Below are 20,705 nucleotides of genomic sequence, written 5' to 3'. Positions count from 1 at the left end.
CAAATAGAGATTGGCTGTTGAATTCCTTGGTGAGCCAGAGAATCAACTTTCATCGTGAGAGCCTTCAGTTGAGCTGCTATAGCTGTAGACGTGTCAAGATCAAGAATTCCGGCTACCTTCCCTTGAGTAAGTCTTTGAGTGGGGTTCTGATATTCATTAGCAGCCATCATTTCAATGAGATCATAAGCTTCTTCATAACTCTTTGCCCATAGTGCACCTCCAGAAGCAGCATCAAGCATAGGTCTGGATTGAGGTCCAAGACCATTATAGAAACTGTTTATTTGCATCCAATCCGGCATGCCATGATGGGGACACTTCCTTAGCATCTCCTTATATCGCTCCCAGGCTTCACAGAATGTTTCTCCTGATTGTTGAGAGAATTGAGATAGAGCATTTCGTAATGCAGCCGTCTTTGCCATGGGGAAGAATTTAGTGAGAAATTTCTGAGCTAGATCTTCCCATGTAGTAATCGAACCAGATGGTAAAGAATGTAACCATCCCTTAGCCTTATCTCTCAGTGAAAATGGGAAAAGTCTTAGCTTTACAGCTTCATCAGAGACGTCATTAAATTTGAAGGTGTCACAGATCTCTATAAAATTCCGTATGTGCATATTGGGGTCTTCAGTAGGAGAACCCCCATACTGTACCGAGTTCTGGACCATTTGAATGGTTCCTGGTTTGATTTCAAAGGCTTTGGCTGCGATTGCAGGCCTGACAATGCTTGATTGGATATCATCGATCTTTGGCATAGAGAAATCCTTCAATGCCTTGCTGTCTGGTTGTGCTTCAGGTTCCGGCATTGTTTCAGAATCAGAAGAAGAAGATGACGTTGAATCAATTGCTTTTCTTTTACGGGTTTGAGAACGTGTTTGCATAAACGCGACCCAAGTACCTGAAATAAATAAAAGAAGAAAAGTGAGAAGAGAATAGAATCCTAGTCAGTGAATTTTTAACGCACACTGAAGACAAGTACATAAACTAATTAATTAACACCGAGTCCCCGGCAGCGGCGCCAAAAACTTGTTCGCAAAAATCTACACGCAAGCGCACGTGATCACAAGTAATATATTAAGTTCGATCCCACAGAGACTGGTGAATTAAGAATACGCACCTATGCAACAATGTATGATCAATTATCACTGCCAAGACAATTAACAAGGATTGGTTTCTTTTATACTAATAATTAAAATTACTAATCAAATTCAGAATAGGAAAACACATGGGATTCTAATTTCATTATCGAATTCATCTAGAATTGAAATTACTAAGTAACATGCGACTGTTGATCCTAATCAGACAACACGAAAGTAATACATGCCAACTCTCGTTGCACACATATCATACCAATCAAAATCCACAATTAAGATAGAAATCTCATGGACACCAACAAAGCTCAGACCCTATATCTCTATAGCGGTAGTGTAAGCAGAGAGGTTTAATAACAAGTCGTCTATCGTGATTACATAGGGTGATAAAAATAGTTCAAGTCTACCACAAATTATGTTTCATTCACATAATCCTATGTTTACATGGCATAGTTCTAAATTCGATCATCCACTCTCGCTTCAGAAAGAATTAACAAACAACTTAGAAGTTAGCTACGCTCCTAAGAAGAATAAGCACGGCTCATGCAAAGAAATCAACGTACGTCACAAAATCAAGTAATTAATATTCGTTACTAGATTACATCGATAAATCCATTAGAATCCCATGAAGGCGGTTAGTTCATAATCGAACTAATCGACATCATGGGTTCTAGTGAAAACATTATAAATAAAAGACAAGAATTAAATGGAATAAAAATGCTTGAATTAATAATAAAGATCACACGTTACAGATTGAAGTTCACGATCTCGCTCGAAACTGTCACTTCCTCGCGAAGAACGATCTAATACAACTGATAATGTGCTTGAATGATTAAACTGAAACTACGATATTTTTCTCTACTAAAACTTCTTACTACGACTATGAGGCTAGGGTTTTTTTTTACACACGAGAAATAAAAATTACATTGACTAAGTCAACCGGGCCTCGACCGCTGCGAAAATCCATCAGAAAAGCTGTAAAAATCGGCCCGGGGAATTTCTGCGGAGCGCGGCCGCGCTAAGTGTAGCGCAGGCGCGCTAGTCACCAGATGTAGCGCGGGCGCGCTTGGCACTAGCGCGGGCGCGCTAGTGTCTGTGATGACAGCCTCGTTTCTTCGTTTCTCGCTCGTTCTCGCGTGCATGTCCTTCCTCGCTTCTAGTACCACTTCCGTAGGTGATCACGGTTGCATTTAGCATATGCAACAAGCCCTTTAAACCCCTAGATAGCTCTAGTGGACGAGTGTGCTCTCGTGAGGGTTTGTAGAAGATATACCCACAAAATCCCAAGTCGCGGTGAATCCATAATTCTCTATTCTTGCAAATAATGCACCAAAACCAACCTAAAATGATAGAAATTCACTTCATCACCTCAACTCGTGACCTGCACAGAAAAACAATAAAAACACATCAAAAGACACTAAACACTTAAGTACAACCAACCAATTTAAGTGGAAATGAAGGCCTATAAGTGTGTATAAATACCACTTATCACTTCCTTCGGGGTCGCTTCACCTGGGGTTGCTCGACCGGGGTCATTGTATCGGGGGTCGCTTCACCTGGGGTCACTCCACCCGGGCTCGGCTCCACCAAGTAGCTAGGTGAGGCCTCGCTAATTTTGGGATCGTTGTCCTGGCCTCGTCAAATACATACATACACATTTTTTCAAAGCCTCGTTGGGATTCCTCCTCGCATCTCTAATGGCGAACAGGAATCGGGGTGTAGTTGTTCTGCCCAAATTTGACATGGGCCTTGGCAGGCCCATATTCAGATATGGATCACCAAGGTGGGTTCATCCACCTCTATTTAAAAACATTAACTGCTCTCCAACTGGAGGGAGAACTGGACTGAGTATATTCTGCTAGGCCGCCTCATTCATGAGCCCCCACTACGTACTTAGAAGATATCTGAAGACTTGAGGGCTCATCATTCTACTAGGTCGCCTCATTCATGAGCCCCCACTACTTGGAAGATATATGAAGACTTGAGGGTTCATCATTCTGCTGGGCCGCCTCATTAGTGAGCCTGAGAACTCTTTCTCTGTTTCTCTCAAGGATCAAACCACAAGATCAACTACATTCTCCATCACTCTCCGTCCCGTGTTCTTCGCGATATTCTTCCTATATACGTAAACATACTCTGCAAGTACTCTGCTAGTTGTTTTAATATTAATTGTGCAAGACTAGTTGTTTGTCTGGTGTGGAGCTTACCTTTACGTTAGTCTTAAAATATTTTGTTAATTTATATTATTAGCATAATGATCAATTTTAGTATTTTAATTAGAATAAAATATTGACATGTGCAATTTTGGATAATTGTATTGATTATACTGTTATATTATTTATTTATTTTAGATGTGAGTGGAAGGAATAAAAGTGTCGTGTGCCTGCGGAAGCTATTTTGATATTGAGCGATTAATTATTATTATTTCAGGTATGAATTTTATTATTCTTTCCTTTTGATTTATATGGCTTGTCATATTTATTGCCAAGCAAAATTTATAAAATCGTAACCCTTGTATTTTATGTGTACTTTCTAGTACACACTGTTTATTCGTCTCGTATCCATTTTATTGGAAGTAATACTGTCAACTCATTTATATTTGTACGTATCGTTTTGTTTCACATTTATTTGCGACATTGTTTGGTTCTATTTTGTTAAATGAGTTTGGAAATATTGTAACTCTTTTTGTTGGGCTCTTAAATCTATCTGTGTGATTAAATCATAGACGAGTTTATGGAGTTTGGAGTGTCTGGTGAATTCGGCACTTACTCGTATCAGTGCTGTGAGTATACGAGCACATATCTCGAGTATGAGATTGTGTATAGATCATGATCGCTATAGTGTGTTTTCTTCTCGTGTATTACCGGAGAAGGATTCTCTGTTTATGGAAATACTTTGTGCATTTCCCGTGTTTTCTTCTTGTGGATTAAAGGAGAAGGATTCTTTGTTTATGGAAATGTTTTGTGCATTACACGTGTTTTCTTCTCGTGGATTACCAGTGGAGAATTTTATGTTTTGTACTTTGTTTGGTGCAAGTACATATTCGTATAAGAGACTCTTATTGATATACAACTTACTTGACTCGGTCTTTTTATTTACTTAGTTCTATTCACTTCATCCGGTTTTGACATAATGTGATTTCCACATGATTGTTACTTCGCGCGCGTTGGTGAGACATAATTCAATCAGTTATAATGATATTTGTATTCCTTTAGATTATATTCGTATTGGGCATCTGGCTCACACAGTTTATTTCCTTTCCGCAGGTAATCAGAGGTTAGCGGGACTTGAGATGAGTGCTACCCAAATTAGTTTGATGAATTATTTAATAAATTCCGGGACTTGGTTTAATTGATTTTAAACTTCTATTAGTGTCATTTGGAGATGTCTAAATTACTTTTAGACATTGAGATTATTATTTTTTCTTCTTAGTTTTGGTTTAATGTTATTCATGCTTGATTTTGACATTTCATTGTTAAATAATGGTTTGAAAATTTGGGCTGTTACATCTCATGATCCTTGTTTCTATAACAATAGAAGGAGATGATGTTGTTCGTGCATAATATATGCCAAATGAGCCCACTCATTTTATAGATACTGAGAAGGATAAGGTGTCATTGGATTGCAGTCTACAATTGATATTGATTGAGTCTCTCGATAATGTCATGTATAACAACATTTTCAATTGTGAGATTACTAAACAAATTTGGGAGAAGATAATGTCATGTATAACAACATTTTCAATTGTGAGATTGTTAAACAAATTTGGGAGAAGATAGAGATTTCTTGCAAAGGAACTAAAGAAATGGGATCTAACCAAAGACAAATCTTGGTCTCAATGACAAAACCAAGGGAGAGCATCACTGATGTGGTTGACAGATTCAATAAATTGATCAATGACTTGTAGCTTTATGACAAGTATTATTAAACTCATGAAGTCAATCTCAAGTTTTTGTTAAAACTCCCAAATCCCCTGGAACAAAAGATCTCTACAATTAGAAAAGAAAGTGATCTGAGCAAAATGACACTGAAGGTCCTTCATCGAGTGCTAAAGTTTGACGAGTTTGAGATGTTGTAGAGCAAATCATTGAAGTCTAATCAAGGGCAACCCAGGAATGAAGATAACAAAAATGGAGCAAGTTTAACCGAAGAGAGAGCAATTTTCAAGTTAGTTGACAAAATAAAGCTTAAGAAATCAAATGTTGAATTTGCTGAGAAAGTTGAAGCTAAAGCAGAAGTTAGCAAAAACACAAGAAGAAATATGACAATTGAAGCTATTTTAATTTTTTTTTATTTTTTTATTAGAAGCCAATTTTAACACTAAAAATAAATAATCTATCAAATTTATTTTTATCATTATATTTTAATAACTCATAATTCATATATAATATAAAATTATATAAACGGCAATTTTAGAAAAATAAAATGTTATCATATTAAGTAATAATAAAATTATCCAAATAAATAATTTAAAATAAACTAAACTGATTACTTACCACATTAAATCATTATAAATCATAAGTTATTATTTTAAAATTAGCCAACAGGCTCTTGATCACTCCACCTCAATTTTACCAAATTTAAATTAACATGAAAGGCCTCCGGCAGACATCACAGATAGAATGAATGAAAATATAATAAATACAACATCCTTGCTTCTCATAAATAATTACATTCAACAGGCAAAGTCTAATGGTTAAAAGCGCTGAGCATACCAAAAAAAATAGTTGACCACCAACAGGCAACAAAAAAATAGTTGACCAGCAACAGGCAACAAAAAAAATAGTTGACCACCAACAGGCAACAAGTCCGCAGCCATCAATGGCCGGGGACCAGGACCCTGTTGAGCAATGGGTAGCAGAGTCTAAATATTAGGTCGTATTCGGCAGAGGGAGTTTTAAGATCCTCTATAGGAGATTTATAAACTTTTTATAATATCATTTCCTTGTAGAACTTATGATCACAGATAATCCCACACAGCCAATTCTGCTATCCTGTTTGTCCTGATTTCTTATAATCTCAGGCAAGGAGTTTCAAACATCGTCCTTGTAGCAGAGTCTATGGGTAGCAGAGTCTAAATATTAGGTCGTATTCGGCAGAGGGAGTTTTAAGATCCTCTATAGGAGATTTATAAACTTTTTATAATATCATTTCCTTGTAGAACTTATGATCACAGATAATCCCACACAGCCAATTCTGCTATCCTGTTTGTCCTGATTTCTTATAATCTCAGGCAAGGAGTTTCAAACATCGTCCAACATTTGCAGAAAAAAATGCTAAAAATTTCTTTCATAATTTAAAGATTAAAACAACCGAACAACAATTCTGGTACATAAAGAATATCTACAACTGATTTATCTGGGCAAAACAATTAATTTAACTTTTTCTCAGCAGAAACAGGTAAAAAGGTAGTCACTGGTACAATCAATATGAACCTGAACAATATTGAGTAAGAAACTGTATGATCCTGCAAAACAAAGACGGAAGAACTAAGATACAATAGATATAAAATAAATTAATAGTCAATTCACTAATAATGAATAACAATGTCGTTTATAATTACATGTGTGTGTGTGTGTTGCTTTTCTGCACGCTACGGTGATAAAATCAAGATCACAACTTCAGTTAGATGCAGCAACCGTAAGAAAAATCTTATGTGGCCAATGAAGACTTTCAAATGAGGAAGCAACGCCCAACGCCCAATTTCCAGATCATAATTAACATTCCTCTTACCCTCCAATGTGTTGACAGACACACAAGCAATTAACTAGGCTTCAAAGGATTTTCAACCCTACTGCTTCATTCAAATTGATAATTATACCTTAATGTTTCATATTTCAAAGAAAACAACTTCCATCTATAACTTGTTGAAACTTAAACTGAAAAAAAAACTTCCACTCTAAAAAAATTTAAAACTTATTCTTAATAGAATTATAATAATCCTAATTATGTTTTAAAAACTTTCTAGTTTCTATCCTCATTATCTTAATAATAAAATAAAAAACATATATACTTATTAACACATACTAATCTAGTCAATTTGTCAATTAAAACAATTATTGCTATCATCTTAATCAGGCTTGTGTGTTCATGGAAAAGAGAGCTAAAGTGTAGGGACTTGAAAAGGGAAAAAAGGCAACCAGGCAGATTGAGGAAATCTATTGAAGAAATTTAACAGTTCACCATTTTATCCAAAATAAAAATTTTAAAAGAGGACGACAGAAATTTATATAAGACATCTAAACAAAACAATGATCAGGTTTCTATACTGCACATCTGTCTGATCCCTTCCATTTTGTCCCTAAAATTACACTGGCCCTGACAAATTTTAATAAAAAAAATTACAATTCAAACTTCAAACATTGCAGACGCAGGATGTTGTGATTGTGCTGTAATTCATATTGTGCATAAAACCATTGACGCCAAAAAAATAATATTCAAATCTTAACTTACTTCCTGCTGAACTGACAAATATGCTATGTCATGTGCTGATCAAGTATCACCTACCAATTCATCTGAATCAGAATCACTAGCATTGTAACCTGAGAAAGTTCAGCTGTATCAGCACTGTGAAAAATGACCATTTACACTTATATTTAGCTGGGCAGAAAATAGGTTCACCTGGGCGCTTATTGCTAACTTTCCATACTGAAGATCTGACTCTTGAAGCTCGAGTCATCCACAATTTTCCCTAATTCCGAAAGACAATCAATATAACAAGCACAGATTTAATAGGTGAAAGGAGCAATTTATTTGGCATTCACAATAATAACAATTGATCCAGGTTATTTAAAACTCTGACTGTTACCTAAACAATTGATTCAGGTTACTTAAGCTTAGAGAGATAAAATAACCAAAACTCTTTGCGTTTTACAAGGCAGGCCATCAATCTGTAAATCCTTATCCTTTCTAAACATTTAAGAGTTCTTTTCACTCTCCCTTTCACAGCTTCACTTACTCTGTAACCAAATTAGGTTCTTCAAAGTTTCACTACTGTAACCAAATTAGGCTGATCACCAACATGGTTGTCAAAAACAAAATGCAAAAACACAGGGGACCTCCCAAAGCTTAAGCACAAAGAACAATAGACTGCTGAAAAGCGTATTGTACAATATGCTTATATAAGTCAGTTCGTGATTGTGCTGCTAAAGGTTCCGCATTTTAACCTTGACAGAAATATAAAATTTATTTGAAAGGTTTAGGAATCAAACCATACCAAAGGCATATAGAGATACAATATTGTTTTTGAGAAAAAAATAACTAAGAATTTAGATTTCAAATCTTGCCAAAATGTTATATATAGTATGTGTTGTATAAATAACAGATAATCAAACCGAGAACACATTTATTATGATGATCCACGATCCACGTACCCGAACTCGTATCGTGTACCGGATCGATCCACGATCCGTGCAACACTGATTTCGAGTATATATATAACACGTTAAATGAATCTTGTCAGAATTACTACCATAGTGGTCTATTCTTGGCAACTACGAAAAATAACATAACATATACTAGCATACCGCGGGTGTTCTTTATTATAGTATTTCAATAATTTAATAATTTTAATAAATCTAATGTCAATAACATTAGAATAAAATATGACAATATATTCTCTTTGTATTTTTTCTCTCTTGTTTATTAGTGTTCAATAGATGTTACAATATAAATGTTGTAATATGCTCTTGATGGGATTCGAACCTTAAACCTTTAATAGCATCTAAGACAGAGATATATTGAAAATTCAATCTAACGATTCTAATCAATTTGATTAAGTGATCTAACGGTCATAATGCACTATACCGGATTACAAACCAATGACCAAACTTTTCCATGTTTAGCTTTAATAATATATACACCCTCCGTCCCGCCTGATTGTTTACGTAAACTGTTTGCACGCATTTTGAGACTCTTGTAAAGTATAGTTCTATAACGTATTTTTAATTTTTTCTTTTTTTGAATAGAAGTTTAAACGTCAAATTTTTTTCAGGAAAAAAAATTTAAAAATTTATTATGAAAGTATATTTTATAGGAGCTTCAAAATGCGTGCCAAAAAGTAACGTAAAGAACCTGCTGGGACAGAGGGAGTAGTATAGTAAGCATTTGATTCTTTGAATGTTACACATTTACTGAAAGGTCTTATTTGATAATTATGATAATATGAACACAAATTTAATCACTAATACACAAATAAATTTACTAATTTATAAGCTCATTCACTGTGATCACATTCACTGTGATCAAAATGTATATGTTTCATTAAAAATTCAAAATACAATATGAAGACATACAAAATTATAGGGAACAATCGTGTACTCTAATGGCAGTTGAGGTATCACTCCGATTAAAAGGTATTCATTAAAAATACAAAAAATAAAATAAGTTGTATATTAAAAATGTATAACTCCACTTGCTCGTTTCAAATTTAACCAACTTCAAAATACACACCACTTTTGAATATATATTTAACTAACTTTCAAAGACCCCAAATACATTTTTATCCATTTTTCTCTCTTTCCACTTTAGCAATTATAGCTCCATGTATCTTTTGTTCAAAATAGCACAAACTATAGCACTTTTCTATTCTAGCACAAGATATACAACACACCATCAGAGTGTTGATGAATCTTAGTTTTTGTTTTATAATATAAATATAGAACAATATAATATCACATCATTGGAATTGCCCAAAGTGGTATAAGAATATATTATAACTACATATTATATATTAACACAACAAAAATAGCATTGTTTAACACAAACAATTGAAAGTTTTTTGTAGTCAACAATACATAACTTAAAAAACCTCAAATAACAATCACTCACTCTGTCCCAACGAATAGAATACCTTTAGGACATAGGGTTCGGCACGTATTTTAAGGTTCTAATAAAATAAAGTTCCACAAATTATTTTAATTTTTTTTTTTCTTCCAAATAAAAATATAATCAGAAACAAAAATAGAATAAAATAAATTATAGAACTGTACTTTATGCAAGTCTTAAAATGAGTGCCAAGCAATGCAAAAATAGGTGTATAGATTTGAGTGGGACGAAGGGAGTATAATATTTTGTAAACTATCCAATCAAAACCTTATTCCTATAGTAACAATAATCCTCTTTAACTAGTATGTTACAACTATAATTTATTACCGTTACAACTTAGATTTATCAACATTGACAAACATTTAAGCAAAAGCGAAGCAAAAATAAAATAAAATGAAAACACTTATAGCTTCCCTATTGCAACACTTAAGCCTCTCTTCTTGATTGATAGTGGAAACACAAGCCACTTTTTGCAAACCAAGAGGCAAGAACACTGCTTATAATTAGGCTTGACCAAGGTTTTTAGCCTTAAAAAAGCGAAATCAAACTAAAGCTTAGCTTTGAATAATACCCTAACCTAATCATGGGCTTTTCGAGCTCGAAAACCTAAAGATAGATTCAAACAAGCTCCATCCCAAAACCAATATAGAATGAGAAATCAAAACGACCCAACAAGACAAAGAAGTGATCCAAAGCAACCCAATTGCAAATACAAGAACAAAAAACATACATAAAACAAAAATAAAAAGGAGCAGAGAAAGGGACCTTTTGGGCATCAACGGGAACACCATAACCACTATAATACATCTGGGCAACCAAGATCTGCATATTAAGATCCCCTGCTTTTGCTTCTTTGAGTGTTTCTTGAAACCATCGCCTCACGCAATCAGACACCACTTCTGATAAACAACTTCTTTTCCTCTCACTACTGCTATCTTCCATCATAACCCACTTCAATTTCGTATGTTTTGATTTCAAGCTCAGTTGGGGCTTTGCTTTTTGACTGCACAGGGGATAGAATTGCTCCTATATTATAATGCTGTGTGGTGGGGCCAAGTACAGAAATATTACGGATAAAATTTTAATTCAATTACTGTCGTGCCCCTGCCGTAAAAAGCGGTGATGGTACAGTTATGATGACGATGCACTTTGAAAAGTTGGTCACCAAATTTGGGCGTAATACCATTTCTCCCATCATTAATTTATAATTAACAAAACTATTTCAAGTTTCAAATTATAGCTAATTTTTCATTCAAGTATAATTTTATTTTTTTTGTAAACCTTTTTTTTAGTTCTCTCGTCTTATAACAATTTTAGTGACATGATTAATATTTTCCTCTCCTTTTAAACTTTTTTTAGGGTGTAGAACAGGAACAATCAATATTTTGTGCATCAACTAAAAATTATTAAGTTTTAGAACAACCATTAGCAGGATATTGAAATTATATATATATATATATATATATATATATATATATATATATATGAGTAAAGTTCTATGGATACCACTTTATTTGGAGACCGTGGAGACCACTTATGTTCTGCAAGTAAAATATTGCATAAAAACACTGCAAAACATATAATTTTGCCAATCAAAATACTGCATAATATATTATTTTGTGAAGAAATATCACCAATTCATTAAAATTGTTAATGAACATCTATGTTTGATAAGTAGAATGTGTATGTTCTGCAAATTGAACAAATATTCTGCAAACTAAACATATTCCACAGGATAAAATATTATATAATATTCTACATGCAAAACATACATGATATTCAAGATTTTAAATTATATAATGATCTTTGTACAACATGATTTGCAAAATTATAAGTTTTTATGCATATTTTACTTGCAGAACATAAACGATCTCCACGGTCTCCAAAAAAAGTGGTCTCCATAAAACTTTACTATATATATATTATATATTTTATAATGTAATATAACTATATCTACTCAGTATTCTGTTAAAAGTTAAAAGAGCCCTTTTAATAATCTGCCAATTGTCGTACGCTCAGCTATCTCGTACCAAAAAAAAAAAACACTCCCTCCGTCCCCTAATTTCTTTACCCTTTTTTTTTCACTGCTTGACACATTTTAAAACTCTTATAAAACATATTTCCGAAACTTATTCCTGAGATTTTTTTTTGTGTATAAAAATTTAAACATCAAATTTTTATTCAAAAAAAAAGATTAAAAAATAAGTTATAAAACTATGTTTTTCACGAGCATTAGAATGTGCGTCAAACTTTCGTCTCCCAAGCTAAACGACCTCGGGCGACGGAGTATGGTTTATAACGGCCAGCCCGCAAACCACCTTCTGGGCTCCGCCCCACAAGAAGAAGTAGAAAAGAAACAAAGAAATATGCACCACAAATTGCACAGTGGCCGTGCTCTTAACAATTTTATCTTTCATGCTACTGAAATACTGGAAGCACACAAATTATAGTGTATTATAAATTTAAAATTTAGAAGTTTTACAATTCACTGAAACCGACCAGTCACATTAACGGGGACATGCAGCAGAAATAACACTTGCACGGTCAAAACTGAGGGAACACAGCACTACATTCTTGTACCATATTCACTGATATCATCATTTTGACAAATGACAAAAGTATAATGTAATGATTCGTACAAAGATCTATTGCAACAGATAGAACTATGTAACACACTTGCAAATTACATATTTAGGATACCACTGGCAGAGGTGGATCGGCAGGACTAAGAGTATACTAGATTTTGTAAGGTAATCTATACATGTATAGGGTAGACAAAAAAGAATATTGCATAGTACAGGTATTAACTATTTACTAAAAAAGAATTTTATTCTTATCCTATTCATGGTTGTGATCCCTGGCATATAAATCATGTCCGTCTCAGCAAAAAGATTATGAAAGAAGATTTGTATTGCACAGCTCGTAAAGACACCTACATTGGAACACAAAATTCACGAATCGCTCCAACTATCCTCATCCTCATCGCTACCAGCAAATGCCTAGATAACAAATTTACTATTCATTATTCCACTGCAAGAAGGGCAAACACAATAGATGCAAAATACTAGGAACGAGGCATTTGAGGAAATAATGCAAACCTGGCGAATAGCATTTGCTTTCTCCAAAATGGCTGCAACTCTCAAGTTGGTTTTAGGACCCTGAATGCTTGGTCTAGTCACTACTGCAGGTTTCAAGTTGAATGACTGGAGGAACAATATAAAATCAATTACCATTTAATAAATGAAATCAATGAAAACAATAGTAAGAAATGAGGGGAATAGTAGAATTTCATCACTTTTACCTTGGCTCGTATTTGCTCTAACAGACTATCTCTTTCTTCTACTTTCTGTACCTCAGGCCGAGATCGTCTGGTCACCTTCCTCAACTACATAGCATATAGGCCCGCAAAATCATGAAATAAGAATTTTGAAAACCACATTCATATAATTTAGTGGAAAAACAATAACTACCATGCTCTTGTCATGAGCAGCAACAGCGTCAATGAGAGGACTACGAGGCCGCGGAAGCTTCATAGGCCGATCTCCATTCAGCGTTCCATCTTCAATAGCTGGAAACAATGAGTTGCTCACCGACCTTGCAATTTCACCTTCAGAAGTACAAACATCCCTTGGACGTTCATCTGCTACTGTTGGTTGTGGAATATTTGTGTCAGACAACGTCATGAGCCCGGATTCTGATCTTGCAGAAGTGCTCTCAGTTTCCAGACATAATTCCAGATGCATTTGACTCGAAGGATGATTAGGTACAGACTGAGACATATAAGATTCATCCACACCAGTTACAGTTGAAGATGGAGTAACACTAGGCATCATACTTCCTGCTTCTCCAACAAGCATATGGTAACCATGGCTCTCATCTGTATAGGGCAATGTTAAGCATTGTTCTGAATCATCTAGTCTATCGGAAGTTGGAATGTCTCTGCTTCTACTATTAGAGGTGAGAACCGGAGACAGGAAATCATCATCCATATTCTTTGAATAACCCATTTGTGTGTTACTGCTGGTTTTAGATTGAAACATCAGTGGGAACAGCACCGAGTCCCTATCAGAAGAAGGCAGGGAAGCATGTTGCTGAGCCCTCCCTATTCTCCACTGCGCTGGAGGTAGAGGTGGCAAAGGAGGCATTTCAGGCAAACTGACTTGAGGTAATTCAGGAAGGGGAAGGATGCCAGGATGGACTGCACTCAATTCATCCCGAGCCTCTACAGAGATGTTAACTTCCTGGCCTCCCTGTCGAGAGAGCTCTGATATAGGTGTCACTAATGATGGACTTGCAGAAGTAATTAAGTTTCCTACATAATCAGCATGATTTGAGTCCAACTTAGATGACGACCCAAAGCTTGCTTTATCACCATACAGACTCTCCACAGCAAGGCTGTCAGAGTTCACCGGAACTACAGACTTGCTTGCAACAAAATAAGGTTCAAAATGGGCATCACTGCTTCCTTCATCCAGGTTTTTTGAAGAGCTTAACTCTTCCAACTGAGATACTTTATTGGGTTTTGATTCATCCACATGCAGATGTTCAGTATCAAATTCATCAGTCTGCAGGGTGAGCTCTGGTTCGGAAAGAGTGCTTACATCAGGAAAGTCATGTATTGATGAAGGAAAAGTATCACCAGAATGCTCATGCAAATTATTTTCAACAGAAGAAACTGGTTCTGTATTTCGGACACTGTATATTGAATAAGATGAAAACTCAGTGGTTTTAACAGGTTGTGAACTCAATTCAGGAACATAACCAACCATTTCAGAGTCTAAATGATCACGAAGGTTCATCTTAGATCGAACACAGTCCAAATCCGGTGATCCAATTTCCTGATTAACCTCTGTAGTCTGCTTATCTGATTCATTATAGTTCTGTAGAAGAATTTCATTATCGACTTCAGATCCATAATGGCCTGGATTCTGAACACAGTTGAAATCTTCTGTCTGCAAATTTCTTTCAGATACAGGATTATCAAAATCGCTATCATGATTTTCAACAATTGCAGCAACGATAATGTTTTCCGATTGACCCACTTCAGTTTGTTTTACATCAACAAGTGATCCAGGACTTTCAATGTTCAGGGGATCCAAGAAAATTGCTTGTGCATCAGCTCCAATTTCATTCAAATTCATACAGGAAGAAACTTCAAGCAGTCCATCATCAGCCGCTTCGCTGGGAACAGGAAAACCAGTGGAAGATCCAGAAACTCCGGAGTACAAGTGATCAGATTTTGTTGTAACTGCAGTAGCTTTACTTCCTATCAAACTAATACTGCTGGAAATTTCACCTGTCCCGCTACTGTCTGCTTCAGGAAAAACGCTAGTAGGGGTTTCTTCTTCTTTTGAAGCATCGAAAGCTGAAACAATAGGAATTGCAGGAACATCATCTGCCCATTCTGCTTCCTGTTGCTCCTCAACTGAAGAATTATAAGAACTATCTGATGCAATATTAGAATCAACAATTATAGACTTAGATGTTGGAAGCACATCATCCACAGAATCAAGGACCTTAGGCTGAAGAACTGTGTTACTTGTTTCAGAATCCAAAAGGGCTGGTACAGAAGATTTAATGTCTGCATGTATAATAACTGAATGACGCGGACTTATTTGACTATCTATCAAATCGTTGGTAAATATAACTTCATGTTCTACTTCAAGCAAATCATCATATGAACATTTATCGTCACCTTTCTTGGAGATTACCTCAAGAATGTTTTCAGAAATATGGCCTGAAACGGAAGGAAGGACACTTAAATCACCATCTAATTTTTCCAGAGTATGGTTTTCAGCAGATGCTGTGTGCACAAGTGGTTCATCAACTTCTGTCTGTGAAGGAACACTAGAGTGTCTAGATGTCCAAGGTATATTATTGCCCCGACTTCTGCTATTTTCTTCGATCTTGAAAAATTTGGTGTCATGTTCATCATAATTAGAGGATTCTTTAACAATTTGTGCTCCCTTTAATGTACCTCTATCTACTCCTTCGTCCAGAGGTATATGTGTCGGAAATGAATCTGAATGATGCACACTAGAACAAGGACCTTCAGAATCAGACCTATATCTTGGCAAGTTAGTTACCTCATTAGATGAATCATCAGGGATATCAAGCTTTGGAGGTTGATAATCCTGAGCTGGTGAAAGCTCCTCACTAGAGGAATGCTTCTCCATTGACATAATAGTAACCTCGTCTTCACAAGATTTAGTAGATGGGGACACTTTAGCTGCAAAATCTACATCTACTGGCATATTCTCAGCTGAAGTTCTTCCAGTATCAGAATACAAAAAACTAGATGACCTCTTTTTAACTGAATCCTTCCCATTGTCTGATGCATTTGAGTTTCCTGTCGACTGAGAATCTGAAGATTCGTCTTGAAGCAATTCTTCATTTGCATCACAGTCTATCAACTGCTTTTCCATATCCTCAAACCCAATATCATGTTTGGATTTGAGTTCTGTGTCAGTCTCAATTTCTGGCTCCATGGTAGCAAGGGCATCCATGAAAGTATCTACCTCACTAGCAACATCATCAGACTTGTTATCATACTCGTTGTCATTGTTTGTTCTCTCACCATCCACTGCTATCTCTTTTTCGTCAACCACCACAAGAGGATATTGCATGGATTCCGAATAAAGTTCCCTATTTTGGAGATCCTTATTTACCTCATCCATAATTGGTGTTAGCACAGTCCTCTCTACACTCATTGATTCTTTCAGATAACTTACTCCAGTTCCTGATTCACTGGCAGTTTGAAATGGCAATTCCAGGGTTGAGGAACCATAAGCGACTTCATGAACAACTTTGTCCTCGGGTGAAGACACACTAATGAACTTTTCCATAAAACTTTTCCCAGTTTCTGAGTAAAATGGGTGCCTGATAAATTTCCTCTTCAGTTTCACAAAACCTGCAGAGTCAGTGACACCAATCTCAACACGATCCTCTAAGAATAACTGCTGGAGTCTGCAACATTACATTGGAAATAATTTATTTAGGATTCCGATCTAAAAGATGAGGATCACAGTAAATTTATAATAAAGGCCATACTTGGCATGAGATGCTGGAAAGACCTCTGGGGTTCCAGCGTTCCTCAAGCGTGAACCTTTCTTCTGCTACCAACAAAAAACCAATTACAATTACAAAATTAACAAACAGAGGATCCAAGTGAAAAACATTTTGCTTTATGAAGCTTAAGAAACAATATTATCATCTATGACTGGACCCACTAAAACTAAAATGATTATACCAAGTATATAGTATCTATATGAATCAACTCGATAATAAAATGAAGAGGACGTTGTAAATAGGATTACTCAAGAATTAATGCAGATAAAGACGTTTGGCTTAGTGAGCAACATGATTTGATGAATCCCAACTTGCACATCGGCTATAATATATGACCGATCTGAAACAACTCTGAGGTTCCTACCAACTATATTTCTAGAATTAGGATAGACCCGTCATAATGGAAAACAATAGTTGTTCATGACAAACCTTCGATTTACGAGATCTTTTATCCTTCTGAACTTCTGCACTCGACAGCCCATAGGATGACGTTTCCACTTTAAAGAATGATGGATCAGTGTACCGCTTTAAACATGCTCCAGCACCAGCAACGTCAAATCTATTATAGAACAGATTTCCTTATATGGTCTCCATTGCATAAAAAAAATTATTGTTATAAAGAAAATCAATGGTCATACTTGTCAAGAAGAAACAAGCGAGGAGGACCACGACATTCTTCATAAGAATCCATGATAAATCGTGGTAAGTCTCCCCCAGTGATTAGATTCTGGTTTGTATGCAGACTAGGATGCCAGCCAGTACCTGTATATTCAAATATCCATCATCTTTGTTTGGCATCCTAATAATTCCATTATAGAACTATAATGATTACTGCCATGACATGCTAAAGAAGAGATGCCTTGCTGGTGTATTAATGAATAAAGCTTCCAGAATAGAGTTGTGAATTTAAAAGCACCGCTCTCATAATGCTGGTCATATAATACTGAATACAATATAAGTGATTCTGTACTATAATGTTGTTTTTTGTTGGCATGAATGAATTTGGAAAGAATGAATAAGATTTGAATTATAATATAGTAAATGTTGGAAAAAAATTATTCCTTCCCACATTTATTCCTAAAAACCAAAATTAGATCTCAAACTCTCCAATTTGAAAAGATTGCTCCATTCTCCCTCATATTCATAGTATTCCCAAATCTCATCATAGAAATTTTGCACACTTATTTTTTTCAAATCTTCCCTCCTACCTCCATTGTTTTGCTTTATTTTTACTCATTCCATTCCATTCTCCCCAACCAAACACAACTTAAAAGATTAAGTTGCCACACAAACCTTGATTAGAATAAAAAGCCAAGGGACTCGTTTGTGATAAAATTGCCTTCTCTATCACAGGAAAATCAGCTTCAAGCTGTTTCACACGAACAGTTAAACCATGGCCTCTTGTAGCTGTTACCATCACTTCTTCATGTAAATCGTGAAATACCTCAGCGGCGAACCTGTAGCATGCAAGGAACAACTGTTACATGCAATTCTTTCAGTAAAGCATTCCTACATAAATTTAAACCTACACTATGGTTATTCCTTCACAGAGAAAAGAGATAATTCTGTAATCTGTATTATACAACTCCCTTTACAGTAACTATCATGAAAGAAGAGTGCTAAACTATTGTAGTGCGCAACCTAATAGTTTAACAATGAACAGAGCCATTGTAAATTTATATTACACTTGAGCTTAATAGAAGCTCAACTTTTTCACGAAAAGCAATCCTAAAAGCTCAAAAGTACCAATGGACAAAAACAAATTAGGAAGTTGTACAGTTTCTTCGGAGAAATTGTTAGGAATATAGGGAAGAAAGAGAGAATTCAGAAAGTTCTGTATTGGCAATTGACATCAACTTAATCACAAGTCAAAAAGTTCAAAATTCCATAAGATCTCGGCCTCTAGCTGTATACAAACATCCTAAACTACAAATTCATGTATTCGATCCCCAAGACTTACATAAATTCGTATATCAACCAAACAATCACAACAACTTAAAATGACTAAAAAGAACAAATATATATTTATAAAAAACGGTATATCCAACACATGGAGACATAGAATTATATAAAATTATAAGCATATGAAAATATAATTAACTTCAGTTTTAATTACAAATGAAGCATATCATGACTTAACATGTGAAATTCAAAGCATTAGAAACACACAAACAAAGAACATAAAAAAACAATAGAGAGGGGGGAGAGAGAGAGAGAGAGATGTACGGACTGAGCAAGGTCGCCTAATTGACGTAAAACACCAACGAGACCAGCCATGGCAACAGCTTCAAGCAAAGCTTCTGGATCATTATCATCTTTATCAGCTCCTCCATATATCTCTGGATCAGCTAAACTATACTCATTTCGTATCTCATATCTACTCATCGGCATCTCTCCTCTCCCTCTCTCTTATAAACCCTAACCAACTCAATCTCACTCTATTCCTTTCTCTAAACTCCTAATCTCAGCCACATTTGTCATCATTAAATGTATACATACACAAATCTATACTTACAGATTACATGAACTTGATCTTCTTAACAGAATTGGGGAAGATGAACTATATGCGTGTGTGTATTACACACAGTGACAGGGAGGTTAGCTGAGAAAGAGATGAGTCTATTTTTATTGAATAAATGGAGATGAGAGGGATAGTATTAAATTACAATCGAAATTAAATTAAAATCGAAACTTATATGCGGAAGGAATCAACGGCGGAGATCATGACGATCAGCTGGACATGTTTGTGGGACCCAATTGTTCCTTCATGCGTCCCACAAAATAAACGCGGACGGTTGCTGTTGGTAATTGTTTATAGTGTGTACACATTCTGTTTACCACTACCTGATATCTGGAAGCTCCACATCGTTAACTAAAATTTAATAAACAATATCATAATTGAAATTTCATGCTAAATTTTTATATTATTTATAATATTATAATAAATAAGTATTGATAGTATAAAATTTTTGTTATATTTTTTTTCATTATATCCTTTTAGACATATGTTTTTTATCATCTCTAAATTATTCTTGAAATAGAAAAAAGCAAAAATAAAAAACTCTCAATTCATAACCATAAACCTACGACACAACAATTTTTTAACGTACTAAAAGCAAAAAATTCCATCATTATTTTTTAAAATTATCACGTAACTGATATTAGATAAATAATAATTTTTTATATAAATAATGAACTAAAATATATAACAATATAATTTATATTGTTGTTAAAAATAAAAAACAAAACTACCATCAATAATATATATACATTAATATTAAAAATATACTTATAAATAGATGCATAAAAATCAAATAAAGAATTTACCTGAATAAACGTGAATCTTCTTGACTCTAATGTCTTCAGCTCCAAGATAAATATGAACTTATCATGTAACTGATACAAGATAAATAATATTGTTTTATTATAAATGAAGAAATAAAAAATATGAAAAAAATATTTATAATTAATTAAAAATTAAAAAAATATTGTTAATAACATATATTAATATTAAAAAATACTTATAAATAAATGATAAAAATTATATAAACTTCAATAGTTGTATACATTGGCGGAATTAGAACTAAGATTTAGGGGGCTCAAAATCAAATGTAAAATTTTAAACAGCAATACATCATTGGTTTTCTTCCAAAATAATGACCCAACTAGCATAAAAGCCCGTGCGAGGCACGGGCCTCTAGTTTTTGCCGTGTTTTAAATAATATT

At 34.7% G+C, this 20,705-nt stretch overlaps 2 protein-coding genes and 1 non-coding gene across 5 annotated transcripts; 1 reads left to right on the top strand and 2 right to left on the bottom strand.

Moving 5' to 3' along the window:
• The first annotated feature begins 297 nt into the window (after nucleotides 1-297).
• Nucleotides 298-404, top strand: LOC135148104 (small nucleolar RNA R71). The gene has a single exon (XR_010285999.1). It is a non-coding gene; the product is annotated as a small nucleolar RNA R71 (small nucleolar RNA).
• Nucleotides 405-6,359: 5,955 nt separating this feature from the next.
• LOC108193583 (uncharacterized) lies at nucleotides 6,360-10,946 on the bottom strand. The gene is made up of 4 exons (XM_017360300.2): nucleotides 10,677-10,946; nucleotides 7,707-7,776; nucleotides 7,539-7,627; nucleotides 6,360-6,552 (listed from the first exon to the last, which is right to left on the bottom strand). Exons 1-3 carry the CDS (start codon nucleotides 10,854-10,856, stop codon nucleotides 7,578-7,580), a joined length of 300 nt encoding a protein of 99 aa, XP_017215789.1. The 5' UTR covers nucleotides 10,857-10,946; the 3' UTR covers nucleotides 6,360-6,552; nucleotides 7,539-7,577.
• Nucleotides 10,947-12,462: 1,516 nt separating this feature from the next.
• Nucleotides 12,463-19,643, bottom strand: LOC108196150 (protein SCAR4). Of its 3 annotated transcripts, none has more exons than XM_017363291.2 (9): nucleotides 19,210-19,643; nucleotides 18,273-18,436; nucleotides 17,618-17,741; nucleotides 17,409-17,538; nucleotides 16,962-17,023; nucleotides 13,382-16,877; nucleotides 13,213-13,296; nucleotides 13,010-13,114; nucleotides 12,463-12,910 (listed from the first exon to the last, which is right to left on the bottom strand). In XM_017363291.2, exons 1-9 carry the CDS (start codon nucleotides 19,368-19,370, stop codon nucleotides 12,863-12,865), a joined length of 4,374 nt encoding a protein of 1,457 aa, XP_017218780.1. In that variant the 5' UTR covers nucleotides 19,371-19,643; the 3' UTR covers nucleotides 12,463-12,862. The 3 variants fall into 3 exon arrangements, with proteins under 3 accessions (XP_017218780.1, XP_017218779.1, XP_017218781.1); XM_017363290.2 differs by having other exon boundaries at nucleotides 16,962-17,026; nucleotides 19,210-19,509; XM_017363292.2 differs by having other exon boundaries at nucleotides 16,962-17,026; nucleotides 19,206-19,346.
• Between the last annotated feature and the right edge of the window lie 1,062 nt (nucleotides 19,644-20,705).

The sequence above is a fragment of the Daucus carota genome, chromosome 7 (assembly GCF_001625215.2).
Source record: "Daucus carota subsp. sativus chromosome 7, DH1 v3.0, whole genome shotgun sequence".
NCBI classification, from domain to species: Eukaryota; Viridiplantae; Streptophyta; class Magnoliopsida; order Apiales; family Apiaceae; genus Daucus; species Daucus carota.
This window is presented reverse-complemented; position numbering and strand designations above follow the sequence as displayed.